The sequence below is a fragment of the Vanellus vanellus genome (genome assembly GCF_965231255.1).
Source record: "Vanellus vanellus genome assembly, chromosome: 3".
Taxonomy (NCBI): Eukaryota; Metazoa; Chordata; class Aves; order Charadriiformes; family Charadriidae; genus Vanellus; species Vanellus vanellus.
In genome coordinates this window covers 50558062-50571225 of record NC_138907.1, presented here as the reverse complement: position 1 = coordinate 50571225, position 13164 = coordinate 50558062, and the positions used below count along the sequence as shown (strand labels likewise).

At 41.0% G+C, this 13164-nt stretch overlaps 1 protein-coding gene across 1 annotated transcript in view; it reads right to left on the bottom strand.

Moving 5' to 3' along the window:
• The window catches only part of RPS6KA2 (ribosomal protein S6 kinase A2), a gene marked incomplete at its 5' end in the record, with an annotated part of 312268 nt that overhangs the window by 47352 nt on the left and 251752 nt on the right, over nt 1-13164 (bottom strand). Inside the window, 2 exons of the mRNA XM_082480397.1 lie at nt 5944-6032; nt 6871-6941. Coding sequence (XP_082336523.1) covers nt 5944-6032; nt 6871-6941 — 160 coding nt within the window. The remainder of the gene's footprint in view (nt 1-5943; nt 6033-6870; nt 6942-13164) is intronic.

Below are 13164 nucleotides of genomic sequence, written 5' to 3'. Positions count from 1 at the left end.
TCTTGTCAGCTCAAGCTTTTGTAAAATGTGACATCTGCTGCCCTTGTGTACAAGATATTACCAGTGTTTGCCAAAATGCACTGATCAGGAACGGCTTCCTACAGCCTGCTTAACATTCACTGATGAATGGATATGAAAAGCAAGCACTTTGTGCACATAACATGCAGGATTGTCTGTCAGGCCTGCTGGATAATAACACAAGAGAAGTGTTCTTCTGATTACTTCCCCATCCTGGTAATCTTATAGTATAGACAAACGTAAGTGACGCACATGAGGATAAACAATCCTAGCCCATCATACAAAATGAGGTGCTCGGGGGCGATCAACCCCACTGAGGTGTGAGGTCTTTGGGTTATGATGGGCAGACAGCCCTAGGCAAACACAACATGAAATCAAATCTCAGAAAGAGAAGAAAAGAGGAAAAAAGGGAGAGCATCATTACACTGCCACTGTCTAAGTCTGTTGTACACCTACAACTTGAGTACGGAATGTAGTTGACATCCACACCTATAAAGGGGAATACTTATTAAAGGTAGGAAAAATAAAAGAAAGACAACAAGGAATGGTATGGACTGACTGAGTAGGCCAGGACTTTTCAACCTGGAAACAGATGGCCGAGGGGGTTTACAATAGGTCATTAAATGATGCTAGCAGGAATCAGGTTCAGAACAAGGTGGAAATGTTTACTCAGGCAACAGATTTGGAAAAGATGATGCGGATGCAAAATATTTATATGGGCTCAGGGGGAGGCCAGAAAATTATGTTGAAAAGAAATCTGTTGAAGATTACTTCATTGACAAACCACAAGAGGTTCAGGAAACCCCTTGCTTGACCTTAAAGCAGGTGTAGACTGGGAGAGAATTTGGGTGAAGTATCACATAGGACACCCTATTCTTATTCTTCCCTAAACAGCTGTTTCTGCCCATGGGTACTAAACAAGAAAATATGAAGACTTAGATAGTAATAAGACTTGCTCTATGTCTTCCCTAGCATGTTTTTTCAGTGCACAGTCTAAAGTCTGCACTAGATTCCCTTGGCAGATTCATTCTGATTTTAGCAATGCCAACAGAAACATGAAACCAAGAGAGTTACTCTGAAGAGAATTACATTAAGCGACTCTTCAGAGAAGAAATATCTGTGAAAAATGTTTTGCGTTCAGTGGCAGTGGCTGGAAACTTTGTAATGCGCAGTAGATGTTCTTTGCTACATAAGGATGAAACCCAAGTGCCAAACTGATTTTGAAGGACTGGGATAAACGCTACAGACACTGTAGGCTACTGGTGGCATTCCCTAGACTGAGGATAACTGCTAATGCATTCAATCTTCTCTGCTTTGTCCCTTCCTCACTGTTTCCCTTTTCCCTCTTTTGTAAGCTTACGGATAGATACATCATTGTGTGCCCTGCCTTTTTCAGATGATCTGTTTGAAAGCCGCACTTTTTGCTACTGTTGTTGTTTTTTCCACAAAACCACAGAAACTGAGACCAAGGAAAAAGGCCACCCATAGCTACTTCTCTTAGTGGGGGACTGCAGTGTGCAGTAAGGAATGCAGCATGCAGTTGACACAGGCATTTGTTTGAAAATTTGGCATTTCCCACTTGGATCCACCTCAGAGCTCTGGCACAGAAGGAACATGTCATGAGGAGCGACAGGGCTTGACTCCATCTCTGGTTAGCTTAAATGTATTAAAGAAATTTAGGATGGTAATAGCCTAATTTTGCAGAGTGAAGGACTTCCAATTCCCAGCAACCGATTTTACATCATGGAGAATGTTCAGCGCTTCCTGCAGTTTTTATTCCCTCATCTTCCCTGCCATGAGAGCTGCTGGCACAGCCCACGGCTCCCTCTTGGGCTGTGTGCTGTGACTGCAGGCAGCAGCACGTGGCCTGGTCCTCTCCTCAACTGGAGGAAGGGGGTGGCCCAAGGCTGCGTTCAGGGACAGCTCTGGGAGCCCAGAGGGGCAACCCTGACCCCGCTACAGAAGTCCATGGGAGAGGCTGGCCACCGGTGCTTATGGTGGAGTCTCTCTGGATTTGCTCAGCATGTTTCAGCCATTCATCTACCACCTGCGAATCTAAAGTGGTACTGGAAAGAGATGTTCTTTCAGAGAGAAAAGAGAAGCACTGGAGAGGTCATAACTGGAAAGTCCTGTTTCATGGGGATGGACGTTTCTTGCCATAGTATTTAGCAAACTGCTGAAGTGCAGCACATGATGGCACACCATGTGACCGCAAACCTTTGACCTTCCTCTAGGTTTCCAGTCGTTTTTTTTTAACTTCACTTTAACTTCAATTTAATAATCAAACCTATCTGTAAAGAATAATCAGCACAATCAAACTTACTGCCTGCAAATATTCCTACATGCTATCCAGTCCCATGAGTGTCTGAGAAGATAAACAATGCTCTCAGATCAAATTGCCAGTTTAAACACATTATAGAGTGCAAGGATTTATATAAAAGCAGCCTCATGTTAATAAGCAAGAACCTGATTATCTAAGATTGGTTTATGCCTGTAATAAAAGTGTCTACGAGCAGTAACAGTAGAATGTTTTATTTGTAATTGGGTTTGATTGTTGAATCATTATGGACAATGTGAGCCTTATATTAAGGGAAAAAGGGAGACCTGTGAAATGTGAAAGTTGATTATTTGGATATTCAGAATGAGTAGAAAGGGTTTCCAGATTTTTAGTTTCAGAGTATAAAATTTTAGTATCTCCACAACCTCAGAATCTTTTTAGTGGGCTAGATTTTTTGAAATGTGTTCCTAAGGTTTACAAGAAAGCTGTACAGTCACTCTGACAAAGGTGAAACGTGGTTTTAAAACTCCTCATCTTATAACATTGAAAACCAATGTTTTCTATGTGGCAAAGCAGAATGTATCTTCTCTGAGAACACAGGATTAAGGAAGTAATAACTATTTCTTTGGCTTTTACTCTGAACCTACTGGTGCGTGCTTTTACTCTATACTTTCTTGGCCAAGCTGCTCAATTATAAGGACTCTGGAACCTTTATATTGCTTAGCAGTGTAGGGAGTTCCTGAAATGCTCTTTGCATTCATTTACTCACCTGAATAGATCCAGGCCTTAGGGCAAGTAAGAATTAGTCCCTTGCCTAAGTTCCTGGCAAGGTAATGAACTGACACCTTCATAGTACAATTTCCTTTCCGAGATGCTTACTCCTTGTTTGCCTGGGTATTCCAGTTAGTTAATTTTAAGAATTTAAAATTATTTGCTTGTCCAGAATCTGAAATTTGTTGTACTTAGTCAGGGCAATACTACCAAAGCAGCGCTATGCAGACTATTTGTACAGAACAGTGTTTAGGCTCAGAAAACAACAGAACGCGCCCATAACAAGGAAAGGAAAACCTTCCATTCCTTAAAAATTTGTTCTAAAGCATTAATATGGGCACCAGACTTAAAAACAGAATCAGGTAAACTGGATTACTAAATTCCTTCTTTGCCTTGTCTGAGTATGTCCCTTCAACTCTAATGTTTTTTTTTCCATTAATAATCCAAAGCTTCAAAACAAAGTTTCAAAGCAAAACTTTAGAAACATCAGCCATCTTTACTTCTATTTGTTAAGATATCAAAATCAAATGGCAAAAAGCAACGTGGTAGTCAGAATAAAATGATTTTCAAAGCTCAGCATCTTTCCTCTTGCCAATGTTAAAAACACTTTGGAACTAAATACAAACACTTTCCAGATTTGCAAACTTCTGAAACAATGGCTGAAAAGAAATGTTTGATCCATAATATGATTCATTTATTTTAGCACGCTTCATTAATTTTCCAAAGATTTTTCAAAACAGGATGTCTAAGCCTACTTTTCTTTTAACTTCAGACTATTATTATTCCTTTCCCAGAAAAACCTAAAATCCACAAAGTTGAAGCAGTCCTTTTATCTACTGACTTCTCTTCAGTATTTAGGCCAACCATTTAAGTATTCCTTCTTTCATTACCAACAAGTCTGTTTTCATCATCCTTTGTGCTGATTCTCAATCAGTTAAAACAGAGAGAGCCTTCAGAAGCTTTCCACCGTTATCCCTGAAATGTTAAGATCTGTTTTTCTGTTACTGTTTTAGGTTTTATTTCCTTGGATGTTCGTGTTATAAATAATCTTTTCCTTTCTCCCAGCCTTCCCGGTATTTCAATAAACCTCAGGTTTAAAACCTTGACCCTTAGCAATTCCCCGTTATTAAAAGGGAGACGATACGGGGGCTAGAACTGTCATGGCTAAAAGTAAGCAACTTTGCTTATTTTAGTGAGTAGTTTTTTATTTAAGGCTCAGTATCCAGAAACTCCTACTGACTTCACTGGAGCCCCATTTTGGACAGATAGCAGCTTGTGGGAAGCCACAAAATGAGCAGAGCAGAACAAAACCAAGAGACGGAGACAGGGAGGAAACAGCAGAAAGGAAAAGAGGGGTGGAGTGGGGAAAAGTTTATATTTGCTGCGGCATCTTGTTTTGCTGAACGTAGATTAAACCTAGAAATCCCAAGACTCTAATTTTCTCTAATGTCAAGCAAATTGCTTGAGAGCAATTGAAACCTGCTGAGAAAATGTGTTTTTCCACTATCATCTCTACAGCGTATCAGACTACAAGAGCTACCGTTTAGGTCAAGAGGTAAAACCTATGGGAGGGCATTCCCTCTGCGGGCAGTGCGGCTGTCCCCCTGGGAGGAGAGGTGCCACAGCAGCATACTGAGGGACTGGCTCCCCGTTCCCACCCAGCCCTGCGGGAGGTGGGGTTGTCCCCTGGTCCCTATGTGGCTCAAGGGCTCTGGGCTCCTGCTCTCCCCAGTGCTCGCAGAGAGAGGCAGCCTGCTCCATACTGTCCTTGTCCGCAGGACTTGCTTTTCACAAGTCTCAATATTTAACTACTCTATGCCATTTTCTAAAAGACAAGTCGTTTATTAGCTGCCACAACTCCCATGGATGGCAATGACTGTCAACCATATCTTTAAACATGACCCACCAGCTCTCTTCTTATGATACAGTTTACAGAATTGAAGGATTAAATTCCTGCTCCTAAGGTCAATTCCTGCTGCTAAAGTCACAAAAAACCTCAACAGAGGTACAAAGGAAAGGTTTGTCCCTTTCCTTTAGAAGCAAATTCTTCCCCTGTTCATCCAAAGTACAGAACATGAGAGCCGTGGGGAAAAGAGAAACCTCCAAAATTTTTCACAGAACTAGATATGATTTTTAAAGGAAAAACGATATGGTGCTATTATCTTCATATCATTCATTTGATATGACTCTTCTCATTTTTCCATGTAAAAACCGAAGACCAAATTTGCAATGGAAATCATGCACCGGGCATTGTCCATGACCTCGCCAAATGCAATGAAGTTCTTAATAAAACTCCCAAACAAAGGTATGGCATAAAATACATGATCCAATACATCCGTCTAGTTTATCACAATTTAAATAGGATTATTAACAAAGGGCGAAAACACAGTAGTAAGAAAGGAGATAATACATTTAGGGTAATAAAGAAGAAAGCCTACTGTGAAAGTGTTCCCAGCAGAGTGAGAGAGCATGGAATGTATTTGAGAATGGGAGAGAGAAATTCTACTCTCTTTCGCTCCCCACCTCAGATTTGCAGCTAAGTTCTACAGAATTAAAAAGATACCTGTTTCTCAGTTCCCTATATTACCATATGCAGCAGTTATCTTAAACCCTTCATAAATGCTGGTGGTTTACTCTTCCTTTTCACTGAAAAAATAAAATACAAGCTAATATCATGTTTTAGATTCCAATGGTTTCCTTGTGCTCTTTGCAAATTTCTCTAGTAACGCTCAAGGTTCACTGCACTCTGGGAAGGAATGCAAAATGCTGCACAATGAAGAGGATAACTATGAGGGAAGATGCACCGAGAGAAACGATCCCCACCTGACAAGGCAGAGCGCACATAACAAACGCCCGGATTAAATGCGCGCGCGTACCTAATCTGTTGGAGGGGTTCCTTTTGAAGAGGGCTCTCAGCAGGCTCTGGGCTTCTATGCTCAAGAACTGTGGCATTCCCAGCTTGGCTCTGAAAGAACACAACACTTGAAAAGAAAATAGATTTTTCAAAAATTTTCTCCATCCCACTGTGGTTTTAATAGTAGAATTGTAGGAGTCAGGATGGGCAGACACATCAATTTGGTGACCAAAGGCTACCTAAGAATAATGCAATACAGATTGAGGACCCGCTCTTGTTCTACTGGAGTTAAAGAAGGTTTTACCACTGGCTTCACTGGAGGTACAGTAGATCTAATGAATCTCATAACACCTTTTGCAACCTAAGGTGATTTTCCTATAGAAATTTCTTCACTTTGTTGGCTTGCTGGAATAAATTTAGGAATCAAGAGGAATTTAAACAAACAAATAAAACTTCATGAAAATAATTCTACTATATCACATATTGATTAAAGAGAATAAAACTTTTCCCTTGGCAATTCACTGCTACAGAGAAAAAAATATATTGAGCAAAGATATGCTTCAACTACTTATGTCTGCACTTAACATTAAATGAACAGGAAATTTGCAAAGGGAAAGATTTGAAACTTGGCAACAACAAAACATAAGATGTCCTGCAGAAATTTGACTGTTCCCACTTTTGCGTGGATAATGACATTCTTTATTACAGAAAGTAGGATACGTTTCTTTTGTAAGGCCCTCTCAGTAATTCACTTCCTACTATTTATTCGGAAGGCAATTTTAGAGCCACATGCAGGCAACAACTGTGCGCGCCTTACCAAATGCATGCCTTACATAGCTTTGAAAAACGCATTATTATCCTCTACCTTTCATATACTTAGGACCTACAGGATGCCCGCAGGGTACAGTTAACTCATAGTAAGAGCAATGAAAGCAGTTTCGGTACTCACTTGAGAATGAGTGCCATTGTCTCCTTTCTGTCTTTTCCCTGGAAGGGTAATGATCCTGTCAGCATCTCAAACTGTGGAGTAAGAAAAAAAACGGTAAATCAAATGAGCGTAGATATGGTCTGCATAGCTGATAGACACCACACCCACCTTCGATGCCCAACACAACTGAAAACTTGAGGAAAAGAAATGGTCCAAGAAGCTGTACTTCAGAAAAAAATGACACAGCAAGTCTGGCTTATGCAGAACATGAAGGACCGATGTGAGTGTTTCGTTCAAGAGCCTTGTTACAAACTGTTTATGCTGATACCTGGGGTCAAGTTTTGGTATGTTTGGGAAGAAGTGTTGTATATGCTGTTTCCTCCAGCACCCATTTTATGGCCAATGCTGGAGATGAGATATTTGGCTGGGGGGACCCTTAGTCTGAATGGGCATGGCTGTTCTTAGATGTTTGGCGTGGACTGTGGTGCAAGGAAAATGTGTTCAGCCTGCCACTCCCCATCTTTTTAGCTTGAGTCAAACCACCTTTTCGACTGTAAATTTGCACCACTCGGCGACGCCACAGCTATACTTTGCAGGAGAAACATGCACAGACCCCGCGTTCTCAAGGCGTTTGCGTGTGCTTTTTTCCCTCCTGCTTTGGTTTCCCTGGCAGTATTCAGTGATGAATTTTGCAAGTGTCACTTTTAACTGAACCCAAATCTCAAAGCAAAACTCAGCAATCATCATCAATTACTTGCCTAACTCACACAGGAACACATCAATCAGTTATGGTTCCTTTGAAACAGATCAGTGCTTTCACTAAATTTGACAGGAATTTCACATTTGCAACAAAAAAAAACCCAAAAAACCCAGCCAAAGAAGCTTGCCTAATATGGATTCAATACGAGGTTTTTCACACAGCTCCTGCCACGGTGTTTCATGGCGGCATGAGTGGCAGCTGGTTCCTCTGTCTAAGGGATGATGAAGGTTATGCATCACCGAACACAAAGACACCAAGAACATCATTCAGCCTGGCCACAAAGGAGGACAATGTCCATTGAGGGTAAGGAGAATGGTTACTTGTTTATATCTGTGACTCAGACTTTGGATCTCTTCTATTATAATAAATACCTACTAATTAATATGCATTGCTATAATTAAATACCTGTTAAGGCAGGACAGACTCGGCAACCCTTATGTAATTTTGATGCCTTATCACACAAGTAACTTCACTGCTCTCAGGAAATACATTTGTGCAAAAAGGGATCCTTTCATTACCAAAACCTGTGTCAGACTTCCCCACAGCCTGACTCTTCTCTTTTCCCAAATTAAATATAGCCACGCCATAGGAAAAATGTAGGAAAACAGAAGAAAACTGTAACTGTGAAACTGTATTACTAGTTTTCGGATGAGAGCAGAGGAGAGGTTTGGGAGCCAGACAACTAATTGACTATAATTAATTGAAGGATTAATCTGCATTAGTAACAAATTACCTCAAGGCAATAAAACACAGAGTAGAGACAAGGAAAAAACACTTTTTAAAGTGTGTATGGCTGAAAAATGTAGACAAGATTTGGAGAACACAAATGAGAAGAGGTGCCTGGAGGAAAGCAGCTCATCTTCTAGGGAGAAACATGATGGGGGAGCATTTTTAAAACTGCCTAAATGACACTGGAGCTCAAGCACAATTTTCAAAGTAATTCTGACCTATTAGAGCCTTAGTCCTGATAAAAGTGTTCAGATATACTGGGGATGAGGGGCAGAGAGCATTGCTTCCCAGGGCAGCAGAAGAAGTGGTACATATTGTACCAAACCCTCCTCACGATTTCTAAAGAGTTTACGCTCAGGGTAAGTACCTAATGTTCATTTACACTTGCTCATGTTACTTTGTTGTTATAATAAATCTAATTTAATAGCACTAACAATGACTGCTACTGCTCATTTTTTTTTGGCAGAAATGGATTTGACACTGCTGATGCAGATGACACAGACATAAGTAACATGTGGGAAGAAGACGACTGTAGTTCCCACCCAGCGCAGTATCACAGAAAGATCTGCAAATGCACTGTGGCTGCAAGGGGCCAAGAAACCCAAAGGCAAGAAATTCAGATGCAGTGTCCGGGAGGAAGGGAGGAAGGAAGGGAGGAAGGGAGGAAGGGAGGAAGGGAGGAAGGGAGGAAGGAAGGAAGGAAGGAAGGAAGGAAGGAAGGAAGGAAGGAAGGAAGGAAGGAAGGAAGGAAGGAAGGAAGGAAGGAAGGAAGGAAGGAAAAAAGCAATTTAAGTTGCAGGAGGGAGTAGGGGAAATGACAGTCCTGGAGGCTGCAGGGAATATTTACTGCGCTGCTTTAATGGCTAGCACTTTGTTACCACATGTCTCCAATTACACAGGTCTAGTGTTGAGATTAATTCAGATTCAGAAGAAATGCACTTAACATCAATATTTAAAGTGAAAGGCAGCTACATGAGTTAAGTGTACCAGAGCTTTTTACTTCAATAAACTCAACTAAGCAGCAGCTGGAAGAAAGCACTGGTTTCTCAATTGCAGTCCTGATGAAATCTGTTGAAGGGTAAAAACAAAGTAACAAGACTGAAAAAAAAAAAAAAGAATTGAAACAGTTCATCTCATCAGTTGAAGCTACCGCTTTACTGTGCAACAACCTGCTTTCCTGCTTATTTTTTCAAAAAAACCCCCAAATCTTGCTAAACGTAAACATGCAAACAGAAGTGAGCACTTGCAGCTAACACCCTTGCATGTAAATACAGAGTTGTATGGGTCTCAGCAGGCTGACAAGGAGATGAGCCTAGGTGTGAAGAAGCTCTGTAGTATTTTTGGCTACTAAAGCAGCCCCTATAGTCTCCCCCTGGAGACTCAGTTTTCACTCTCCCCACGTCCCCATCTGTATAAACCATCTGTTTGCTCCTTTCCTCCCAGTGATTCGCTTCCTGGGTATTCCGGAGGGCCACCTTCTGTTAGCCACTACTTCAGAAGGCTGTGCCCCCCTCCAACCTTGGCTTATTTTCTGTACCAATATTCAGCAAGACAGGCAAATATTCCCTGTTCCAGTTCAGCTGCCTATAAAGAGAACCACAGAATTAAAGCCTGATGGGAAGAGGCCTCCGGAGTCACCTAATCCAGCCCCTGCTTAGGTCTCGTACTTTCACTTGCTTTCTCTAGTTTTCAGGGCAATCACAAATTTCAGTAGGCAAAACACCAGCACTGGAGACCCCAGAAGATACACACGTGGGAAGACCTTGGGAAAAAGGGCCGCGTTTCCTGAGGGAATAGATGATTCAAGAAGCGACCCTGGTAGGTCACTGAGGAAGATAATGAATGAGAAAAAAATCTACAGCCTGGGGCAATTGCCAGATGAATCTTCCTAGCAGATGGAAGGAGGAGAGCAGATTGTGCAAATTACTTCAGCCGAAGCCTGCTAAAGTATTGTGAGCCTAGGATAAAATTCAGGGTCACAAAGAGACTTGATACCCCTCAGTTTTGGAGAGCAGAGAGAGACACTTTTGTCAGAATGGCTGGGTTCCCCTCTCAACGCTTCCAGCCATTTTCCAGGTAGCTGGGAGCTGTCTGCCACTCAGTTTTACCATTTGTGAAATGCACTTCATTATTAGCCAGGTGCGAGGCATAATGAATTAGTGTTTGCAAAGGGTTCGAATACCCTCACACAGCAGCTAACATAAACTTTCAAAATACTGTTCATGAAGACCATCTACTGCACTAGGAACAAAACAAGTGTTATGACAGGATTTTATGAAAGAAGATCATATTGCTTTGGTGTCTCATACTGATTTTTCCAGTGCCACTGTACAGTTACTACAAAATTATTTCAGAGCTGACTACTTCGTTTGGATAAAAAAGGATATTTTCTTCTCTTTTGAAGACCTCACTGCTTACACATTGCTGACAAATATAAAGACGTTTCTTTTTATTTCGGACTGCCTACTGACTCATCACACCCCTCTGCTCACATGACCCTCAAAGGTGTACAGTGTTTCCTCCCGAACTGAAAAGACATACAACTTCCGTGAGGTCTGTGGCCTTGTAAATGAGCTGGTATGATGGACTACAAAAGCCCTGCTTTGAGAGGCCTTCCAAGAGACTTGCGCGTATTGTACCACACAGACCTGTTTATTTGGGCTTCAGAGAGGCAGTGTGGGCATCAAGGCTCTTGCAGCGCAGCTGAAAAGGTATTAGTCCTACATGGAACTTTTGAACAATTTAAGTCCACTCCTTGTTCATGCAGATCTCTTGATGCAAAGCTTTTGTAGTGTAAGTCCTATCCAAAATTTTCAATGTGATGAGTAAGACGCAGGGAGGCAGAAAACAAAATCTGTCTGGTCACGATAAACCACATAAATTCACAAGCACAAAATTTTAATTGGGTCCCAGCAGTTATCGCTTACTAAATGAGAGGCAGGTACTGTCCTCTGGAATGCTTGGAAAGGGTTAATTTCAAGATGTGTATAGGAGTTGACACATTCTAAGCTACCATAAAACAATTCAAACAAACAGAGCAGATAACAGTTTTGCTTTTGTGGCCTGTGTCAAAGACCTAGCTGGTGGTAAAAGTTTTACTGATGATAGTAAAACTCCCACTGAATAATAATTTATAAAATAATTAATAACATAATTAATAAGTCAAGACCAGAATTTAGTCTTTTTCAGATAAGTGCACTTTGATCACAACACGCCACATTTAATGTTGTCTTCAAGGATCATTCAGTTTGATTCTACCCTGTGCCTGGTCAATGCAGGTTGGCAAGGACCTGCTACTATACCCCGACTCTTCATATTGTAGCGCTAATTCCTCTTCATGGAAAAAAAAACAGACAAGAGTGTTTGGTTGCTCTTCTGACAGCTAGGTTACAGGGCATTTTATCACTATCTGCCTAATAAGTTCCCCCTATTGATCAAAATTTAAGGTATGAAAATTACACTGTCACACTCACTTCCTTTCAGTCTATCCATATGCCACCAACTGGTATATTTTCGTTGTATATTTCACATCATACCGTGAATTACTTAGAGAGAAATGCTAATACATCATTTGGATACCATTTAATTCTCCTCAGTTTTTCAGGCTGGCAGAAAACCAGCTTCCCTAATAGAACATGCAAGTGACAGACCAAGGAAAACAAGTAGAAATGAGCAGAGCGAAAGACAGCAGCAGAAAATCCTCCTGTATTTTTAGAGTATGGAAATACCGTTTTTCTGCCCCAACCAGTTAATTGTTAAAGAGCAAAAAAGATTGAACTGATCAGAGCTATTTTTCTCTAAGATGTCTGGTAGCACTCAAAGGTTTAAAGCATTAGCTTACAGTTAAAAAGATTTTTGCCTCTTTAACTCATCTCCTTTTATATGGATTCTTTATCTTTTCTAATTCTAATACACTGAATCCCTGGGGAAGAGAGCTGGAGGGGAAAAAAAAAAGAAAGCGTAGAAAAAACAGGGGGGAAGGAGCCAAGTTCATTAGCAGGTGAAAGAAAAACAATCTATACACCAAATACACCATCATTTAACTGGAAATAGTGAGAAGGCACAGATATCCTCCAAAATTAAATACATAATAAAACAATTACGGGCTTGGGATACATTTAATATATGAGACATAACCTATTGACTTTCCTGAATAAACATATGTGGTTCAGAAGTGCTAAGCATCCACAAATGGATTTGTGGCCATAGGAGATAAGGATGTTCCACTCCTTTTAAATTCAGGTAATAAATTACAATATTTACTTAGATTAACTGATGTCAACCACCTAGATCAGCAATTTAGGCCCTCCCCACCCCAAATTTTCACTAGTTTTCACATTGCTTCCTATCCTTACTTCCTTTGGTGGCACCAGTTGTCTACTTAGGGTAAACAAAATTTCAACATACTCTAAGGATTGTGGTATGTAGTCTAATATATAGCTACCTAAAATAGCTTCCGTACCACAGGAAATGGAGCTGCATTAGATGAGCACATTGCTAAGTTAATTTACGCTTCTGCCCCGGTTCTGCAGGGGAGCTCTGATAACCATCACAGCAAGGTGCTAAGTGAGCCACAGCTGCAGTGCTGTGCTGCGTTGCGCGCCTGTTGGTGGCTGTGCACTGAGCCCTTGGGTAGACCCGCAGCCTGCACGCTTCAGGAGAGAGCAGCATCACCTTCGTTATCTGAACGTATCCCTGTGAGAGTAATAAATGCATGGTGTCTGTTTCAAAAAACCCATGGCGTTCATATAGCTTTTAAAAAATCACAATGTCATAAACCAACTTCTCCTTGATCTTCTCTTTGTCCTCCTCAGCAACAATGTCAC